Raw genomic sequence first — 21,095 nt, forward strand, 5'->3', positions numbered from 1 at the left:
AACTGATACTTTTAAATTATGCAGGTCAATCATTTATTGCTAGACTAGGAAGCTGTATAAACCTAAGACTCATGCAACATTAACACTGACAGGTCTTTTAAAAATTGGCTATATGAATTGAGGAAAATGCTGAATCCAGTTACTAAACACAAGTATTACACCACTTAGAAAAACATTTTAACATTTTGGACTTCACTATAGTCATTCAGCTTCACAAACCCCATAATTTACATTGCTTAACATTTATAAATATCAAAAGAACAAACAGAAGATAAAACTTCGTAGGCTACATTTTCCAAGTAAATGCAAAAGTATGATTTCACTAGCTAGATGGATATTTTAACTGCATTATATATTTATTTGGTCTGGCAAGGGTGAGCGTGTGTTTAATTTTCTAAAGTGGTATTTAATAGCAAAAATGGTAATTGATTTTAGATTTGTGTGCTCCTTCTTCTATTTTAGGTGGCTGACAACAAAGTGTCAATTAAACCCTTCTGGAATTTTTGTTAGCACTAACTAAAATTACTTTCCAAAGCCAGAAAACAGAATTTGATGTTTCTTTGAAATTAACCATAAGTTTACACCATATGGCATGACAAATTGTTACTAAGGAAAAGTATAAAGTTCCAAGCCCCTTCTCTCTATTTGGAGGGAGAGGAAAGAGCATACCACATATACCCAAAGCTCACTGTGGCTATCTGTGTACAAAGTACTAAAAGTGGTTTAACTTGCATGGAGTGCAGTCAGGGTACCTAGATTTGGATGAGATTTGAGCTGAGAAATAAGTTTACACCCTCCATTATTCAATTTTGCCTAAATAATTGAGAAATGATCCATTATTTTGATTATTCTGCTGAACTGACTCTTTATTTACTCACAATCAAACTTGATGGTTATGGCGACAAACTCCGCCTTCCCCCCATCCTCTGATTTATACTATGCATCAAATGGTGAGAAGAAAACATTACCCATCTTGCTCTTAGGCTTCATGGAACTTCTAACATATATCTTTTAATTCCTAAAAAACACATGCCATCTCTTGGTGGTAGGAAGGGCCTTAAGACAGTTAATTAAAATTTTAATTTAAAATTAAAATTTCATCCAGTTACGACCAGACTGTATGAGCATAATAAAACAAATCAGAAAAACAAAACAATAGAATATACTAAACTCTGGTTGAATAAAAATGGAGAAAGGAGAATGGAGCAATAAGGAAATGAAGAAATACATTTCCAGAATATATATCATTGACATACAGTTTTGTTGCATGCCATAACTTCTCTACTCGATATATACTTTCTAATTTTAGCAGAGGTAAGAATTAGTAGTTAAGGTCTATGCTATCTAACAACATCAGTTTCAAGATCCATATTATGAATCAGAGTGATCTGACATGCTTAACTCTCTCGTGTTCCATCATTTTAGCCATTCATGTTTGTAACTCCACCCTGTACAGTACTTTCAAAAGCATATTCAACTATATCTAAATAATATCAAATGCCTGTGAAACATGTACGATACAGTAGAGGAGTATGTCTAAATAGGTATCTTAGAATAATCTACCAGAAACAGTGTACAATAACATCCACTGTTGATTCTGATTTTACAAACTTAAAATTGCTATTCACTGAGCATATGGACAACAGATGAATTCCAGGTAGCAGATAATCTATTAAAGGAAAGCAAAACAAATATCATAAACCAATGCCAAATGGAATGCATGATTCTCTGAATACCTTCCATAATGAACAATGAAAGCCTCTTGTAATATTTATAGGTCAGATTAATTTTGGCAAGTTCATGTGTACACTGAGGGTAAAGGGCTTGCTTACAAGGAAACTAAGGAATGTGACTAAAACCTTGGTTCCAAGCAGTCTTGGCTTTCCTCAAGAACAAAAGTTACCATTGCCTGGAGTCTAAGATGCAGGAAAACTGTTATGTTGTCAATGTTTGGTTGAGCCACAGAAAAACAAAGTACTATTAGAAGAAATTAGCCCTATAAACAGTATTCTGTGAATTTGCAAAAAATATGTTGAAGTGCCCACCAAACCTTTTCTTCTATATACAAGTAATGGAGCAATTTCTTCATTTGTGTGATGAGGGAGTGCCCTCTAAAAACACTGGATGGGATGAAGCATATTTTATTTATTTACTAACTATAGTTGTTAACTGCCCCAATCTTATGACTCTGGGTGGTGTTCAACAAGGTAAAACACACCAAAAGTAACAGCAAAATAAAATAAGAATCAATTAAAAATACAACAAAGATGTACAAGAACAGAGAATGCCAGTATACTAATCAGCTAGAATTGAAAGCCTGTGTAAAAAGGAAGATTTTCACAATCTTCTTTACAAGAAGGAATGATGTCATCTGAGCACCCAGTCCCATGAATCTTGGACAGAGAACAAACTCTTAGCAAGGGTTTCTGACGTATTCAAACCAGATGGATGGAGTTAACTGTGGCAAGGTGGTGCCTAATGTAACCCAATGCTGCATCATACAAGGCTTTATAATTAATGAATAGAAATATGAATTGGACTAACGGGCTGAGGAATTCTGGGAGTTGAAATCCACATATCTTAAAGTTGCTGAGGTTGAGAAACACTGCACTACACTGAATCAAAACTGAAAACTGAAACTGACCCTAGCCTAACCTAGGACTGAGGATGTTCCAGCAGAAGCACCAGTCCGGTGTTGAGTCAAACAGCCCCTTGCATCAATTTTCTCCTTTATCCCTTGCTTGTATATTTAGATATTTATATGTTTTGATATTTCACTGTTGTAAAACACTGTGGAGGGCAGAGGGAATGTCTCAGACAAGCCCCCCCTTAGATCACATAAAGATAAAGGGAGGGAGAGGGGAAGCATATTCAGACTTGCAAAATTCTGTTACTAAAGCTTTACAATAAAAGTAGTGCTGACATACATGACATTGGTTTCCTTGTCTGGTCTACCATAAAGGGCTGACATACACTATCAGCAACTGTTCTCCAAGCTTCCAAACAGAGACTGCCTAACTGGCTAAGCTGCCTGCTCCTTGAACTTAAAGAGCAGAAAGGTATGTAGGAAGAAGTGTCAGAGAACAAACTGGCCTCAGGAACAGTTGGGACTCAAGTGATTGAAACAGGAAAGCAATGGGGAAACAACAGAGCTGAGCAAATTTTGCAGGGGCAGCTGATGGAGGCATTACTATCTATAGGAAAAAATAATAGGTGGCAAAAATGGAGAAAACAGTACAGCAGCTGTAGTAACAACTACAAAAAGTTTTTTTCCCCAAAGAAAAGCAAAATAAAAATAAAAAGGTTTGGGGGTATGTTCATTTTCTGTTTATGCAATATGGAACTGCAGTGTCCTAAATTCAGCAACAACTTTTGGGAGGTCTGGGGGTGGGGGCTATGCCACACACTTTAGGGGAGTGTGTGAGGGGAAGGGGGCACAAATGATGAAAGCAACACTGAACAGATGTAAGCTCCTTCCCTTTTCTACATGCACATGTAAGAACAGCAGAGCTTCCGCAGTTCTGACTAATGTGGTGGATCTTGCAGGTACCTCTGATGGAGGGCCAAGGATGGAGGTATGTGGCACACAACTACATCAACTATTCATACAGCGAAAGTTACAGGTTTTGTCATCCCATGTAGCCCTTGGTAACGGTTTGCTTGAAATGCAAAAAATGTATAAAGTAATAGGTCACCAGAAAAACCCAACAGTTGCATCCTATTAGAGGGATTCACTTCTTTTCCCTGCTTCTACTGCATTTTTTTCTTTTCTTTCTTCTTTTCTTTGCATTTAAAAATGTTTTCTGCTTTGGGCTCTTGAGACTTTTGGCTGACTATTCAAGAGAAGAAACATTTTCTTACTTTAAACTTGTTCCTTTTGCAGCTTTAACCCTGATGTTGACAAGTTTCCCCTGAATCAGCCTTTTGGGGTAGAATGCTTAGCCTCCTGAGCATGTTTGAATAGATTTAGGCTTCCCTCCACATATACAATTTTTAATTTTTTTTCCCTTTCTGTAGGGCACTCTGATTTTATTATTTTGTTTACTTTCTACTGGAAGGGCTCAGAATTCACTACTTTAATTTTTGTTTTAGCATTTTGCTCATTTTCTTTTCATAGAAAAGTCATATTTCCAGGAAATTAGACTTATATCTAGGCTTTCAGATTGCAGTCTTCTACTTTTCATCCAAATATGGAAGAACCTGTCCCTGGAATCTCCGCTTCTTATTAAACATCTATAAAGATTTCCTTTCTTGGTTTAATATTTAGACTTAACTGCTATATAGTTGAAAATCTTAGAAGCTGTGTTTAATTAACATGGGTAATGGGAGTTCAGGTGAAGCTAGATTCACATATAGTAATTAAACTGCTGCTAACTTTGCCATCTTTTTTTGCAGTTATTTCATGTGATGAATACAGTTTTTGTCTTTCTTTTCTAGCAGATTTCATTAAAAATGAAAGTGAAATAATTTTTGTACTCTGTAAGCTATGCATGTTACAGTGACCCCATCTTGTGGTTTACGTCCATAATTGTACTATGTAATTATTCTTTGTTTCACATTCTAATCATACATATGCTTTTGAATTTTACTTTTCCTAAAATGCATACATTTATCCTGTGCACATAAATGACTCACCGAAGCAGCAAAGACAAAGAACTCCTCTCTTTTCTTGCATTTAGTATCCCACCAGGTATCTAGAACTTCTACTTCAGTAGACTCTCATATACCGCCTGACGCCTGGGAATTACACTTCCAGAGGATGTATGAAGAGCCCTCCAACAATACAGCAAATGCAAAAGAAGGAAGTTCTACCTGAGTGGCCCCCTGTATCAGTGTCTGAAATTAAGTCTCTCACTGGCCAACTCAGAAACACTGATACAGTTCAAAAGGGGGTGAAACAGGGCTGTATTCTGGCCTCTCTACTTTTCAACTTTTATATCAATGAAATGGTAAATTGCTTAAACAATCCAGATTTCCATCCCCTAAACTAGGGGACCATAGCATTGGCCTGTTACTCTATACCGGTGATGCTATAGTTTTTTCTAGAACACCCACAGGCCTCAAAGAGTTCTGAAAACTCTGGCCCAGCATTGTGATAATTATAAACTGGAAATAAACTACCAGAAAACTAAGATAATGGCTTTTGCCAATAGGCCGAAACTCTGTTCATGGAGTATTTGTGACCATAGAATAGAGCAAGTGACCAGTTTCAAGTATTTAGGCAGAGTCATCCATGCCTCCGGCTCGAGGAAAGCCCATTATGAATACACTGCAGCCTCTGGACAAAGATCTGCCAACACCACCTTAATTTTTTTTTGTTGTAAGGGAGGATCTTATGTTCTATTTTGAAAAAAAAATGGAAATTGGCAACTCTACAATGCTTCCTAAAAGATCTTTTAGGATCGTTTTATATTATTGTAGAGGAGATGGGCGGGAGAGAAATCCAATAAATAATAATAATAATAATAATAATAATAATAATAATAATTCTTTTTTCCCATTTTCTTTTCTCACCATTTGTCCTTGGTTTATTTTCTTTTTATCTCTTTTTTCCCCCTCTTGTTTTGTTTCTTCAATTAAAAAAAAAACCCTACACATTACATTGAACTGCATACTGACATTTAAATCTATGAGAAAGAACATCTTCATTTATCTAGAGAAAGAACTGTGCACTTTTTAAAAGATGTTCTACAAAGGATTAAATATGTATTTATTTATATTAAAAACTGTAAACTGTCCAATAACTGAAGCTCTCTGGGTGGTTTACAACCAATAGCCAAAATAATTTCTAAAATTCTCACGTCTGCGAAGTCAACAGTCAATGGAGCTTACAGACTTGCTAGTAAAAGCCAATTCTGTTTACTACTTGGAAGACAGCAGAGATAGACTTTTATTATTAGGGACATGCAAAACTTTCTCTGCTCTAACATTCCATGCACAGAATACTCAATTCTAGGCACAGACATGGAACATGTGTGTTTGATCTGGACATGGAATGAAATGGGGAACACGTATGTTCCAGGCAGAAGTGACCTGGTGTGGGGAAAATGGAAAAAAGGGAAGATCATTGGAGGAAGTGGTACCTAAAGATAAGTAAAACAAAGTAAGGCATGGAAAGATGGAGGGAAGGATATGTGCAATTCACATCCGTAGAAACCACCCACAGACAGCTATACAAGAACAAATCATGGCAACAACACATTAGAATCTTGATTTCCAACCTTGCAGAACTAATTTTTTAATACATTTTTTAATTTTTATTAATTAAGTAAAAAGCAACCGGAAAAACAACACAAACACCAAAAAAAAAAGTAAAAGCAAAGGAATATAATGCATACATATAATTACACACTTAGCAGTATAATCCCCAACTCATGTATGTTATTTATCTTTTTAAAAATTAATTTTGATTATTTTATTGACATTTTAAAATTAATTTTATTATTTCTGTTGCACATGCTTTGCACCGAGGTGAGGGTTGAAGTGATAATCCAAAAGGTAAAATTTAACACAGTGATTAAAAAAAATAAAGAAAACCCAGAAAAATGTGTCTGTAAGAAAAAAAAATTCAAGGAGCACTCCGTTTTGTTCTCTTTTATTCCTCCTCTTCTTTTTTTTCCTGACTGCTAACTGCTACTTATTTTTATACTATGCCTTAAACTTCTGATATTATTATTTGTTTCTGCTTAAATTGTCTAAATTATTTTTTAACAGTTTCTCTTTTTCTTCAAAAACCATATTCTAAATGTCGTAACTCGCCTTGCTGTGTGATATGTTATATATGAGGCGGCTATTCCTCCTTGAATTTGATTCTACTATGAATATATGCAGTATTTTTTTTTATTGCTGCATATTCTCTGATTTTGGCCTTCCAATTCTATTGTTGGTAAGGTTTCTCTTTTCCAGTGTTGTGCCAGATTGATTCTCACCACTGTCTGCATATATCTTAATAAATTTTAATGTTTTGCACTTGTACTCTCTGGGATCATGCCTAATAAAAATATTTATGGCTTCAATTTAAATTTTATTTTCAGAATTTTCTGGATGTTTTGGTGTTGTAACTATTGAATCTAAGGCTCATTAGCTACTTCCAATTTAACAACTGGGTATACCAACCAATCACAGGTATACCCATGGGATCGCCCATCTCAGGGTGTACTGCAGAAGCAGCCATGCAACGCCTGGAAAGCATTGGCCTTCCCAAGCTCAAACCCAAAATATGAATAGATATGTCAATGACACATTTGTGTCCTAAAAAAAATGAAAAAAAATGAAAGTGCACTTGAAACACTTAATTCCACATGCCCAGGGATTAAGTTCACCCATGGAGACTGAGAAAAAAAACAAACTCCCATTCCTTGACATCCTCATCACCAAACAGAACAATGAAGCTGCAAGCCCAAGTTTATAGTCCCAATTCTGGAATGGACCAAATTTTAATTTCTGTAGCATTCACTCCACAGCTCACTAAATCAGTGGCACCTTTATAAACAGAGCAAAGGCACAATGCAGCTCATCAGCACTCAGAAAGACAGAACTCAACTACTCCAAAATACTCCCCAAAAGAACATTACTTACCTAATTTCATTTAAAAAAATGCACCAGGAAACAAAGAATAGAAGACACCCCAAGAACTACTACAATACTGCTCCCATGCATAAAATATATATCAGAACACATTATCAGTAGGCTCTTCCAACCTTCAGACATCACATATTTCTATGCTACTGCAATAAAAAAAGACTCTCAGTGGCTTATATAAGGAGATGTTGACTTCAACCAACTGAGCTACTCAGTTCCTAAAGAGAACATGGCAGGAAGAACAGCATTAGAAAAGAAAATAAATGGACAGAGAAAAGCAATGAGTAGTAATCTTTGCAAACAGAGCAATTTAAGAAATGAACTGAAGGGAAGAGAAAATGGACAGAGAAAAAGTCCTATTTTTTGAAGATATGCTTTTTAATTATAGGAATAAACAAACCACTGTATAACTCTGCAATCCTAAGAAAAACAGTATTGAAATCATAATAAGAAATTGAAGAAACTTTAATTTAAAAATAATTGTTAGGAAGAAAAGAAAAATAAATAAGATGCATTGATCTCAGAACACTTATTTGAGACAGAAGTTATGTGAGAATGTAGTATATGACATTTGTACCTGTAATCTCTTTCTTGGTAGAACATCCAGATTCATTGTTCTGTAGATGACCAATTTACAATTTATCATTTACAGCCTTTAAATGCATTATATATAAATATGGATTAATTTAAAAAATAATATAAAAATTAATATAAATGCTTCATGCTGAAAAGGCTATAGGCGTATCCCACAATTTAAGACTCATGCAAGTAAATTAACAAAAACTATACACAATGTTATGAAAGTAAATTTCTGCTACCTCCTGATCTTATTTGCCAGTGCTGGAGAATGGTGGAAGAATTTTTTTTCCTGGTGGATATTTGGGCAGCAGAATGATATGACTGTACATAAACCATAAAAATGACAACAATGTTACTCACAGAAAGTGATATCCTAAAGTCTACATTAGCCAACTTTGAAAGGAAACTATTTTGTCATACACTTGGATAGATTAGACTGACAATGTTCTGAAAATATGAACATGTAATAGAGATAGATCTCAGTCTCTGCAAAACTGAAATGTGAAAAACAGAATACTTGAAAATAGACTATAAATGTATCCTGTATAGAAAAGCTTGGGTAATGTGCAGTCTGTACTCCACAGTCCATTCTCTGCCATTCTTCACAATAATGTGACTGAAAAAACTGAGACAAATTTGCACTCAAATTTGGAGAAGAGAAAAACAATTAAAATGGTTGCATTAAATCTCTGATAGGTTATGATGCACCTATGAACTTCTTTCTCTCTCTCTCTCTCTCTCTCTCTCTCTCTCTCACACACACACACACACACACACACACACATTAAATGAAGCCGAAGAAAAGAGATAACTGGGCTGGACATCCTCTCTGGTGATGTTATCAACCCACTATTTTCCCACTCAGCAGTCAAAAAGCAATTTAATTTTTTAAAGGCAGTCTTGATCACAAAAAAGTTGTCCTTCCAACTCTACAGAAGTAAATAAGCAGGCATCAAACCAAAGATCACTTAAGTAATTTTGCTTGATCTAATACAGATGGTATAATTACAATACAGTGGTACCTCGGGATACGAACTTAATCCGTTCCGTGACTCCGGTTGCAACTCGAGTTGGTCTCAAGTCGAGGTAAAGTTTCCCATAGGGTTCAATGTAAATCTGGTTAATCCGTTCCGCCCTCCGAATATGGTCGCAACCCGAGGCGAATTTCCCCATAGGGTTCAATGTAAATCTGGTTAATCCGTTCCGCCCTCCACCCGAATTTGGTCGCAACCCGAGGCAATTTCCTCTTCAGAGCCTGACTCCCGCCAAGCCTGCTCTGCATTTTCTTTGGAGCCATGCTAACACGCACACCAAAAACCTTCACAAAACACCGCAAAACACACCACGAGCCTCACCGAACGTCTCCTTGCTACCGCGACCTCGCCCACAGGAAGCCGCGACTGCGTGACAGCAGGGAAAATGGCCGCGGATCCGGTTCGTAAGTAGAGGCAAGTTCATAACCCGAGGTAAAATTTTCCTGCCGAAGCTGGTCGTAACCCGAAATGTTCGTTAGTAGAGGCGTTTGTATCCCGAGGTACCACTGTATTTCATAATTAAGATTAGGAACAGGCTGAAAGTTTACAGACAATAATATGTTTGAGAATGGACATATTCCAACGTTGCCCAAATTGGAAAATTAACACCAATTGTTGGCTTCCAGTATTTAATACTTGACAATAGGTAAGCTTAATGATATAGTTTCAGATTTGGAAAACCGAATCCTACCTCATTAATTGATAATTGCATTTTCTGTAAAGATATTCCTGGAATCGAAGAACTCCATACAATTTTTCTAAACAAAGAATTTATTTTCTGAAAATATTTTCCAGATATTTGAACAGGAATTCCTCTCAGAATATAAATTAACCCAGGAATAATATTCATTTTGAGAATATTCACCTTTCCCAAAAGGGTAAGGTTTAATGACTCCCATCTATCCATATCTGAAGAAACCTCTTTATATATTTTATTTATATTACATGTTACTAACTGAGATACATCTTTTGGTATACACATACTTAAATATTTAATGGATTCAGTACAAATACAGAATTTATATTCCTTAAATGGATGGGTAACCAAATTTTCACCTACTGGCATCAGTTCTGATTTGGACCAGTTAATAGAATACCCTGCTATTTTACTAAAGGCATCTATCATCTCCATCAACACTGGAATAGTAGTGGCAGAGGGCGGAGCTGGCGTCGCGGCGGTACAGCGGGGGATCCTGGGCTCCCAGGATCGCAGCCGATATCTCCCCCCCCGGACGGTCCCGATGGACCTAAGCCGTCCCGTAGAGATGGCGATCACAAAGGGCGCGTCCCGCGGATCTCAGGGATGCCGCAAGTCCCAAATTGATCCCGGGAGAAGCTCTTGAAGCCGGCGGAGGAGAGGCAGCCAAAAATGGCTGCGAAAGCCGGGACAGCTCCAAAGGAAGAAGAAAGAGAGGGGTGTCAACCGGGTGAGATGGACTATTCAACTATTCTTAGAGAACACCTTAAGTAACTTAAAGAGATTTTTAAAAGTGAAGAAAAATGGATCAAGCGGCGAGATTGAGCCTTATAAAAAAAAAAGGGGGGGAAAAATCTTTTTTTTTTAACTTTCCCTTTTTAGTGGAATTGGCAAGATGTTTTTTCTTTTAAAAAAAATTTTTTTTAACTGGACTGGCTTTTTCTTTTTAATACTCAATAATTCTTTATCTTAAGCCTCTTTTTTGACTAAGATTTCTTTATTGTTATAAGAAATTTATATTTTTTGATTTTGAAATGGGGAAAGTGGAGTTAAGAGAAAGTAAATGAAAGAAAGTTGCACTGCCATCTAGAGGCTCGATATAGTGCCTTGATTAGTGGCAGTAGCTCTTCTTTCTGCTAGAAGCTCTGCTTTGCTCTCTATTCCCCCCCCCCCCCCAGTTGGATTTTTAAAGAGATCCAGCCTTTCCCCTCCTCTTCTTTTTTTTTTTTTGCTTTTTTTTCTCTTTCTCTTGGCAAGAACAAAGATAAAGAATCCTTTGACTCAATGAAGGTTTATACAAGATAATAGACTATACGAGAAACACAATGCAGAAAAAGATTTTTAAACTATCGAGGATGATTATAAAAAACTGGAAGAAGAGCTGCAGAAATTCCTGCAAAAAAAAGAAAAAAAAGAATTAAACATAAAACGGGATCAATGGAAAAGGAAGAAATAGCACAAGAAATCAGAAACATAAAACAGAATTATTTTGAGGCTTATAAACTGAGAATTAAAAGGGTTTATCAACTGATAAATGAAGAGGGAGAGACTTGTTCTTGGTACTGAGGGTGAGAAAAAGATTATACAAGATTATAATGGAAAATCGTACTAAGAGAATGTATAAAAAGAAGAAGTAAAACAATATTGAAAGAAACTACTTCAGATGCTTAAAGAAAAAATGAGGGGAATACAACAATGATGGAACTGACAGAAGCTTCAAAAAGCAGAATGTTTGAAAGGACATTTATTATTGCTTTCTCTTATCCAATAATATAGAAAAAGGAATAAATAGCTAGATGTTTTGGGATATTGAATGAAAAGGGTGAACTTAAAATTATGCAAGCGCTGGAATAAAGTATAAAACTGAGATATATAGTTAAAAATTGTATTTGATTATAAATGTTTTAAGAGATTAGACTAAAATTTATACATGGTTGGATATAGTAACATATAGATTTTAAACTAGAGACATTTTTGTTGAAACATGTAGTGAAGAATTAAGTATGTTTTGATAGTGGTTAGAACTGTAACTTTTAAGAATCGGAAGAATGAAAAAGTACCTATGCAGGAGGAAGTTATTGAAAATTATGGAATGTGCAGAGATGAGTTAAATTGAGATTTGAAATTAGAATAAGAAGATAAGTAATTTTATATGACACGGGATTTGTTTTATTAATGATTGGATGAGAAAATATAGTAATGTAATGGATTAGGAAATTTTACAATAGAAATTTGATATCAATTATTATATATATACACATATAATCGATAGATGAAAATGTACTACTAATCCTATTGAAAGTTAAAATTTCTTGTAATAAATGATTCTATAGACTAGCTATGAATGATTAATAATTGTTAATTGATGAGTACACAAGTATATTTTGAATAGATATGAGAATTTAAGATTATGAAAGGGGCACCAACGAGTTGGTAACTGGTTGACACACGGTATAAAATGGAAGATGTTTTTTTTATGCTTTTCTATGTTCTTGTTTGTTTATGTATGTTTTGTGTTTGTTGTAAAAAATAAAAAAAATTATTAAAAAAAAAACACTGGAATAGTAGTATGAGGTTTAGAAATAAACAGAAGAATATCATCTGCAAATAAAACTAATCTGATTTGTGTTCAACTGAATTAGGTACTACTCCGTAAATCTCCCTATGTTGTCTAATAGCACAAGCCAAGGGTTCCACACAAACATTAAAAAGCAATGGTGAAAGTGGACACCCTTGTCTAGTTCCAAATTTTCCAATTTGGGCAACGTTGGAAATACATATATAGCACCTTTGGTTGGATGGACAGCATTAGGATTTAAATATAATAGAACTCCAGTATCTCTGGAAACGATTATGTCAGTTAGAAAGCTATGGAATGTAATGTCTAATAAAAAAAGATTTGACCCTTTTTCCCATGCTAAATTGACTTTATGGGGCAACCGAACACTAAAAATTCAGGAATATGGTGATACGGAAAAATTGGATGGAAGTGGGTATATTGACTTTGGACCAACTAATAGATGAAGATGAACTTTTAACATATGCTATGTTAAGAGATAAATATCATCTACTTCTTTAAATCATATGCTTTTACAATGCCCTATACTTAATAAATTTTGGGAGAAAGTAGTGGATCATATAAATGTGGCTGTGCAACAAAAGCTAAAATTTTCAAAGGATAATATTCTCTTGAATTACATACCTAGTACATGGAATTTGACGGGACAATGTAAATGGATTCTCTGTGCCCTTACTATGGCCAAAAGACTGATATTGCAACACTAGAAAGATAAATGTATAGCCCCATTCACTCAATGGATTGAAGACCTGATTACACTTGCCACCTATGAGCAGATCGCCTATAGACATAAACTTTGTATGGACAAGCATAATGAAATATGGGACTCATTTATACAAAATACAGTAGGTTAGGAAAAAGCACAATAGTTGTATAATTGAATTAGAAATAAATATATATATATATATATATATATATATATATATTTATATTCACATACTATTTGCATTAGATAAATATATATAGAATTGTAACTGTTTATTGTTGTAATGACACATTATACTTTCTTTTTTTTATTACTTTTCCTGTTGTATATTTTCCACTTATTTTTAAGCACTTGTAATGTAAAAGAACTTGTAAAAGAACTCCGACTAGCGGGGTCCAGAAGGTGGGCCTTCTCTGCTGTAGCCCCTGCCCTTTGGAACATCTTGCCCCCGGAGGTGAGACAGGGCCCCTCACTCCTGGCCTTTCGGAGGGATTTGAAGACCTGGCTCTGCCATCTGGCCTGGGGCGGGGAGGGAGGTTGTCAGAAATGGGGTTGGCTAGCCCCCTAGAGGCCTAGTGTGGCTTCCATCAGACTCTTGGATTTTTTTTTTCTTTTCTTTCCATCTGTGTAGATGTGTTTGTCTTTTTATAAATTTTAATCATGTATTTATTGTTTTAACTTGATATAAACCGCCCAGAGTCCCCCATTGCGGGGAGATAGGCGGGGATAAGTGTATGTATAAATAAAATAAATAAATAAATGTAACTGTTTTTTTAAAATAATGTATGTATCTTTGTGTTTTGTTTCTGTTTTTCTCTTTTTTTGTTATTATTACAAAAGAAAAGAAAAAATAAATACAAAAATAAAAAAAATATTTGAGAACAGGCAAAGAAAATTTAAAAGCTTGATTTATCAACTTCAGTAGATTGCTCATGGGGAAGATCACTTTCTGTCCCAAGAAGGTCAACACAATACCAACACTGATATCTTCAGACATTATGGCCTTTGGCGTTGGCAGATTTAGAATAATTTTACTGATTCAGATTATTTTTCTGTTTGTTACTGTTTCTGATTTATTTATTTACTTGGCTATCTTCCTGTATGAAATAAGTTTAGTATCTTTGCATGCAAATTTTTTACCAAGCATATATTTCTATTGTTAAGGCCAAGAAACCAAACATCAGAAATATTTGCCCTTTTAGAGAGAAGAGAACATGAATCCATTTCATTACTGTCATGTTGTGTCGAGAAAACAGAATTTTTCCAGAAGGGACTCTTTTTTTTAGCCTGTGCACAGCATTTAAAATGACAATTACAAGGCCAATATGCATTAATTGGCTTCCATTTAAAGATGACAACAAGTTTCCTCTCTAAACATAATAAATACACCAACGTTTCCATCATCAGCATTTTGAAAATTAGTAAAAAGTGTAGAGGGCTTTAAGAATAACCTGTCACTTCAGGCCCTGAGTTCTACATAATTAATTTACACAAAAAATACTACATTAAAATACAATTAAACCAACCAAAGGCAGCATATGCAGACTTGAAAACAAGTTTTCACACTTGACTAGACTATCAAATGCATTTCCTGACATGTATACTGAATTTCATTTTCCTCTCTTTTGTTTCTCATTATTTTTTTTGGCCTTCTCACTGATCAAAGAGGTTTGCTGAAAATGGTTGTCTTATTTTTCCTGCTGGGACTTTGCAGGTACTCTTTATACTATAATCTAATTCCATAAACAAACAATTAACTCATCAATGCTGGATTAGGTAAATAGAAACAGTAAGGAAGGAGAATACCATTATCCATTCCCACATTAAAGAATATTAAAAAAAAAGTAGAACTAAACCTTCCTTGTTTAAAAATTCACTTTTCAAACTAAATTCACCAGAAATATCCTTCTTTACTGTGATTCTAAGGATGAACCTTTATGCAACAAAAATCAAAACTCTTTCACAAGTTTTTAATTCTCAATTTTGATCTTGGCCAAAGTACAAATATATTACATAAAGAAAGCTTCTAACTCATGTATTATTTATATGTATTGGATATTGCCAGATTTTCTGCTCCAAACATTTAAATGAAACTCACTTGCAAGAAACTTTTGTTCGGTCAGCCACCATGGTCCACTGCTGCTGATTGGTAGAAACCTCAACGTAATAGCTGTAGCTCCTGTCATCACAATCCCAGAGAAGTAACCTGAAGGATAGATAAAGAATTCAACAGTCACTTCTCTCTGTGTGTATGTAATTTTGTATTAATAATTGGGTTTTTAAATTATTTGAGGATCATTTGCCATAAAGAACATTATTTAGCTTTAAATCTTCAAGACCAAAAATTTAAATATACAGGTAAGACTTTCAAATACTACAGAGATGTTTTTGATAATTTGGCTTTCTAAAATAATCTCACTTCAGATTTTGTAACATATAGTAATTCAGAAAAAAAAAATCTTTGAGCTTTTGCACACTGGAATTATCAACTGGTTTTATGGACACGGGGATTAGTGAGAGGTACTTTAAATTGAAGCTACCTTGTTTCTTGATAGCGGATATACTTTTTAAACCTTGGTTTTTAATACCTTTAAGATGTTTTTTAAACAGCCACATATCCATCACAGCATTTTTATGAAGGTGGCCTTGAGACCATCTAAGAATTCCAAATGTGCTCCCAGTCCCCAAAGGTAAGTAATTTGATACTTTTCTTCTGGGAAAAAAAGAGTGGCTAACATACTGATTGTGATATGCATAATATGTTTTGTGACTTAATTTGTATATCATAATTTATATCAAACTCGTAGCAATACTTAACATGGCAGCTCCCCCCCCCCCTTCATCTCATGATAAATAGAATTGTGTATCCACATACCTGGAAGCCCAGTGACATTCAGGTGGAGAGAGAGATACATACACACACACACAACCAGAGAGAGAGATGGGGGGGGGGAGACAGGAGGAGGAGGATCCACAGCCTAGACAAAGGTCAGACAAGAGATATCTCAGCCCACTGAAGGAATGGGAGCATGGAAAATATCTCAGAAGGGACCCTCCCTAGATCTCTGGAAAGTAATGGCAAGGGAGGAGAGTGCTTTCAGACTTACAGGGTTCTGTTACTGTAACCTTAAAATAAAAGTAGTGTTAGTAGTCATGGATTTGGTTTCTTGTCTGAACTACCTCAAAGGGCTGATACATCCTAAAACCATTAGAAGAACCCTCCTGCATAAGATCAAAGAGCCATCTAAACTATTTTATGTCCCACTATGGCCAGATGCTCTGGGAAGACTACAAGAGGAAAAGTCCATTCCTACTGGGCCACATATATGCTTCTTTAGATCCTGGAAATAATAAATAACAATGGATGAATTTTAAATCTACCAAAATTATTAACCATAGCAGCTTTCATAGTTTAGCTCATTAGACATGCTAGAACATTCTTGTGGTAGATAGCATCCTTCCCTAATCTCTTGGAATTTCCTATTTTTCAAATTCAGAAAGCAATGGAGTGCTTGAATAAATGGCCACCTAAAGTTTAATGAGCAAATATTAATTAAAATCTATGAAATATATATGTTCTTTCCACCATTATGAAGCATGTTTTCAATGGCTGCAATAAGTAGCAAAAGTATCTTTGGATATCAGATTTTCTGCATTAGATTTCAACTGTAATTTAACTACAGATTTTTCTCTTACCCAAATAATTATGTTTATTTCTCTACAGGCAGTTATGGCAATCTTCTTAGACTATTTATATTTTACATTATGAATCACCTACTCCCCATTGGAGTCATCTTCTTTGCTTTCAACTGCTGGAAAAAAGTATTGCTTCTACAAAATCATTTCATTCTTCACTAACAGCCATGTCAGATGCTTTGTTTTAATATTGAAGGATTGTTGTAAGGGTTGGTGCTACCTTTGCTTAAGGAAAGAACCCTATTAATTTCAAAGAAAATAACCACCAATTCAGAATTGGGCTTATTTTATAAAAATATTACTCTTATATCTCAAGAATAATAAAAAAGCTTCATTCTTCAGATCTGTAAATCTTTTAACATTGATTAGGCTGACAAACTGGACAAACAAGATTTCCAAAAGCTACTTTAGAACCCTCTATATAAACCTAGGGTATTATTAATAAATAATTTCAGAAGCTAAAATAAAAGACCTTTGAAAGAAGAGACTTTTAGTTCTCATTAATGCTGAGCTTCTGCAAATTAAAAATTTAGAGCTGATTCCATTAGAACTCCCAAAAGCAGCATTCTACATTTGATTAGAAGAAACATCCAGCTATCTAAAATTCTGCTTTCTCACTCACTGGCTTTTTGTTTAGCACAGATGTCTTTTGGTTGCTCTAAGCAAAGCTGTAGCTAACTTGCTTATTAAAAAATCTGTCAACTTAAGGACAGAATCTCAGATGTCTGTTGAGCTTATAAACATAGTTGTAAATCAATGTGGAAATTTTAATTATAGGCTAAATCTCTTGAAGAATTACAAGTACTGAGACAAAAACATGTAAAAAAAAGTAAAGAATCTAATTAGATTTTCCAATGAAATCATTTTTATCACTGGGGACTCTCTGCAGTTTCCTTGATTCAAATCGTCAGAGTAATAGGAAGGATATCAAAATTCAATTATTTTGAATTGTACATCAGTAGGTAATACAATTTTGGTTGCTTAATAGCTTAACTACAAACCAACTTACCAGGGGAGGGTCTCAGAACCAAAAAATTATGAATATATGGTTCATTTGTGTAAAGGGCAGAATGGTTGATCATTACAGAATCTTTACCCAGTGTTAACAAAACGTTAGGTACTGTATGCAGTGCTTAAGGCTGTTTTAGTTTCTTGGAAGTATACCAATTCTGTAAGACTATAAATATTCAGTAAGGTAAAAAATGCAATTTCTCCCAAAATGTCATGCCGAGGATAAAGCGTCTTGTAACAGGTTAAAGATAACTGATTTATTATAGCCTAAGTTTTTGTGAAGAAGAATCTGATGTGTAAATGTTTTCCTCAGTTGGCAGGGGTGTTACCCATGGGTTAAAAATGAATAATTTGTAAAATGTGAATAAATAGATAAAATGAATAAAGTAAAATGCAAAATCTAAACTCAGTTACAATTCAATTAAATGTTAAATATATGCTGAATAAATATATTAACCATTCACAACAGCAACAATTAAATGAACACCTGCCACTTTCAAAGGAATGCTGTCGGATATTAAACTATTTTTCTACTAGTTTCTGAATGGTATTATTCCCTGACTGAGAGCAATATACGTAATACTATCTATCTGTTATGGTGAACTTCAGCCATTCTTTGGTGGAAAGATGGAACATAAATCTAGTAAATGAATAATGTGCAACAGCTTTTGACATGCTAAATATATTAGATCTTTAGGTCCTGTATAGCTCTTATTTTTGTCTTTCTTGCAAAACAGACTAACAGGGCTACTCATCTGAAACTTTAAAAAGTTTTTAAAAAGTTATTTCAAGCACAAGCAAAAACATGACATAATTCCACCATCTTTGATACCTCACAACAATCTGACACACACTATTTGTCCTTTCAGTCTGTCACTAAATGTCTCCCAGGTAACTGTATATTCTCCAGGGCATATTGTTGTATCCAGTGGCTAAATTTCTTAAAATTTCAAAAGCAAGCAATCTAGTGTAGTAAACAACTATGAAGAAGCTAAGTTATGCTGTGATGGATATGCTAAGGCCAAAAAAAAAGGGGGGGTATATTTCCATGTATAAAAGGTAATAATGCTTTTACTACAGAATCTTCCTATATAAAAATAGAACAATGAATTAGCTTTTGCTAGTCAACTTGCCCTGTGGGGCAGAGCAAATTCAGCCAGCTCACTTTCTTCAATATCTAGAATGTTAAACATTTGCCTCAGTAGCAGCAACCTTGTTAGCAGTTCATTAATTGAAACAAGTAACAATGATCGTAATCAAAATGTGATAGCATCCACTCATATTTTAGTAAGACTCTCTGAGCCTCTTATTTTAAGGAGAACACATGTACCTGTTAAAAAAAGTGAAACACAAGAGCTATACTTTAAAAATGAGGGCAGTCATAAAATTAATCTTTCTTGGTTAATAATCTCAGATCTATACTATGGTTGGTTGAGCATAATATTTCTGTCCCCATCTTAAAGAACATATGTGACTGACTGAATGTGTATTTGTATATGTCTGTATTCCTGATATTTTTCATCAGTGATATTTGACAATTGTATCCCTTTCTAATATTCTGCAAGGCTCAATTTATCTTCAGGTTGCATTTACAAGTGTTACACATGTCAGAGATCCTGCTTTTTATAGTTTGTCTTTGGACCACTAATCCTGCTGGGTTGTCTGCTTCCGGAACAAGAATTTTTATTTCTGTTCAATATTGTCTAATTATTCTGAAGAGGCAAGTGGGGATGCTGAGAAAATACCCTGGAATAATGTTTCTTGAATACTTGAGCACATAAATCTTTGCAATAATTCTGTTTTAAGATAAATTATATACTTTGTAAACTGCCTTTTCTTTCCTTTATGAATAATGATAAAAATCTCTAGGGTTCTCTGTATCAAAGATGAAAATGCAACATTTTAATCTCCCACTGAAAAACCTTTCTGAAATTTTATGTGCTAATTGTGCTTTAGTAAAGTGCGTCAGACTTCGCACCAGGCATGGCAATAAATCTTGACTCTCCATATGTTTTACCCTGTATTCAGGGAGTTGCTTATAGCAGTAGCTCACAAACATGACAATGCTAGACAAGTTGTTTTATTGCAGACAAGACACAAGCCATATATGGTCAGAAACCAAGCTTTATATATGTTTACTCCAGAGTTTGAGTTCAAGGCCTTTTCTTCCTGCCTTTACCAGTATATGAAATTTGGCCTTAAGATTTGGAGATAAACTCCTTAGTGTTCTGTCTAGCTGGAAAACCACTAGTCCACGCTTTATTAACTTCATCCTTTACACCACCAGGGATTTTCTCCTTCCCTCCCACTCTGAATGCATCAGATGCTTCTTCCTCTTCTTCCATCTGATCATGGGTGGCTGGAGGGCAGTGTGCCCTTTCTGTTTCTTCTTTTTTGGTTGAAGTTAATGAACTTTCTCCCCCTTTCTACCTTTCCCTCTCTCTGAACAGGAAAGGACAGCAGAAATGGAGAGATGACTCTTCTGATCTATTTCTTTGTCATGATCTTCCCTTCCATTCTAGGATTCTCCATCTCACTCTGTCTCTCTCTTGGTAATTGTTCAAATGTCTCCTCCCTCAATGTCCTCCTCCCCCTCAGCGACAGAACTGTTGGTAGGTGATGAAGCCCGAGTGTTCAGTCAGCCAGGTGATTTAGGCTTCTGAGGGTACTGAAAACGGAACTGCCAAAGTAGGTGAGAGGAATGTACATCATCTGCTACTTCCCATGAGCATTTTGTATCGGAGTAGCCTTTCTGGTGAATCAGATATTCCAATTTGCCTTTCCTGTACTAACAATCCAAAATACATTCCACTTCAAATTGTTTCTCTCCTTCAAGTTGGGATGGAATGGTGGAGCAGAGGTGCATAAGGGGGTATGTCAAGAAGGATCAGTAGAAAATGGGATGCGCTTTCAGTGTGGCTGGAAGCTACAGATTAAAGGCTACAGGACTGATTTGTGCAGTTATGGAAAATGGTTCAGTAAGGTTGGTTTCCAGATTTGTAGGTAGTTGTTTGAAGGGAAGAAATCTGATAGAAAGCCAGATGTGATCTTCAACAGCAGCAGGGATGAGGAGTTTCCTGGTAATAATGATCAGCACAGCAAATGAAGGAGTCTTTGACATGATCCAGCTGATCCTTCAGAAAATGCCAAGCAGCTAGCAGTTCTTGGAGAAAATGGGAGGCTTCTGGACTGTGGAGAGCGGGGAAGCATTTG

At 35.2% G+C, this 21,095-nt stretch overlaps 1 protein-coding gene across 2 annotated transcripts in view; it reads right to left on the reverse strand.

Annotated features, from left to right (window-relative positions):
* The window catches only part of BTBD9 (BTB domain containing 9), a 171,739-nt gene that overhangs the window by 37,468 nt on the left and 113,176 nt on the right, over positions 1-21,095 (reverse strand). For both annotated transcript variants that reach the window (XM_088145395.1, XM_088145390.1), the window contains exon 9: positions 15,274-15,381. In XM_088145395.1, the coding sequence (XP_088001521.1) occupies positions 15,274-15,381 (108 nt within the window). The remainder of the gene's footprint in view (positions 1-15,273; positions 15,382-21,095) is intronic.

The sequence above is a fragment of the Python bivittatus genome, unplaced genomic scaffold, assembly GCF_059951505.1.
Source record: "Python bivittatus isolate LINGU-HERP-01145 unplaced genomic scaffold, Pbiv_v1 ctg000020_np1212, whole genome shotgun sequence".
In the NCBI taxonomy this organism is placed as follows: domain Eukaryota; kingdom Metazoa; phylum Chordata; class Lepidosauria; order Squamata; family Pythonidae; genus Python; species Python bivittatus.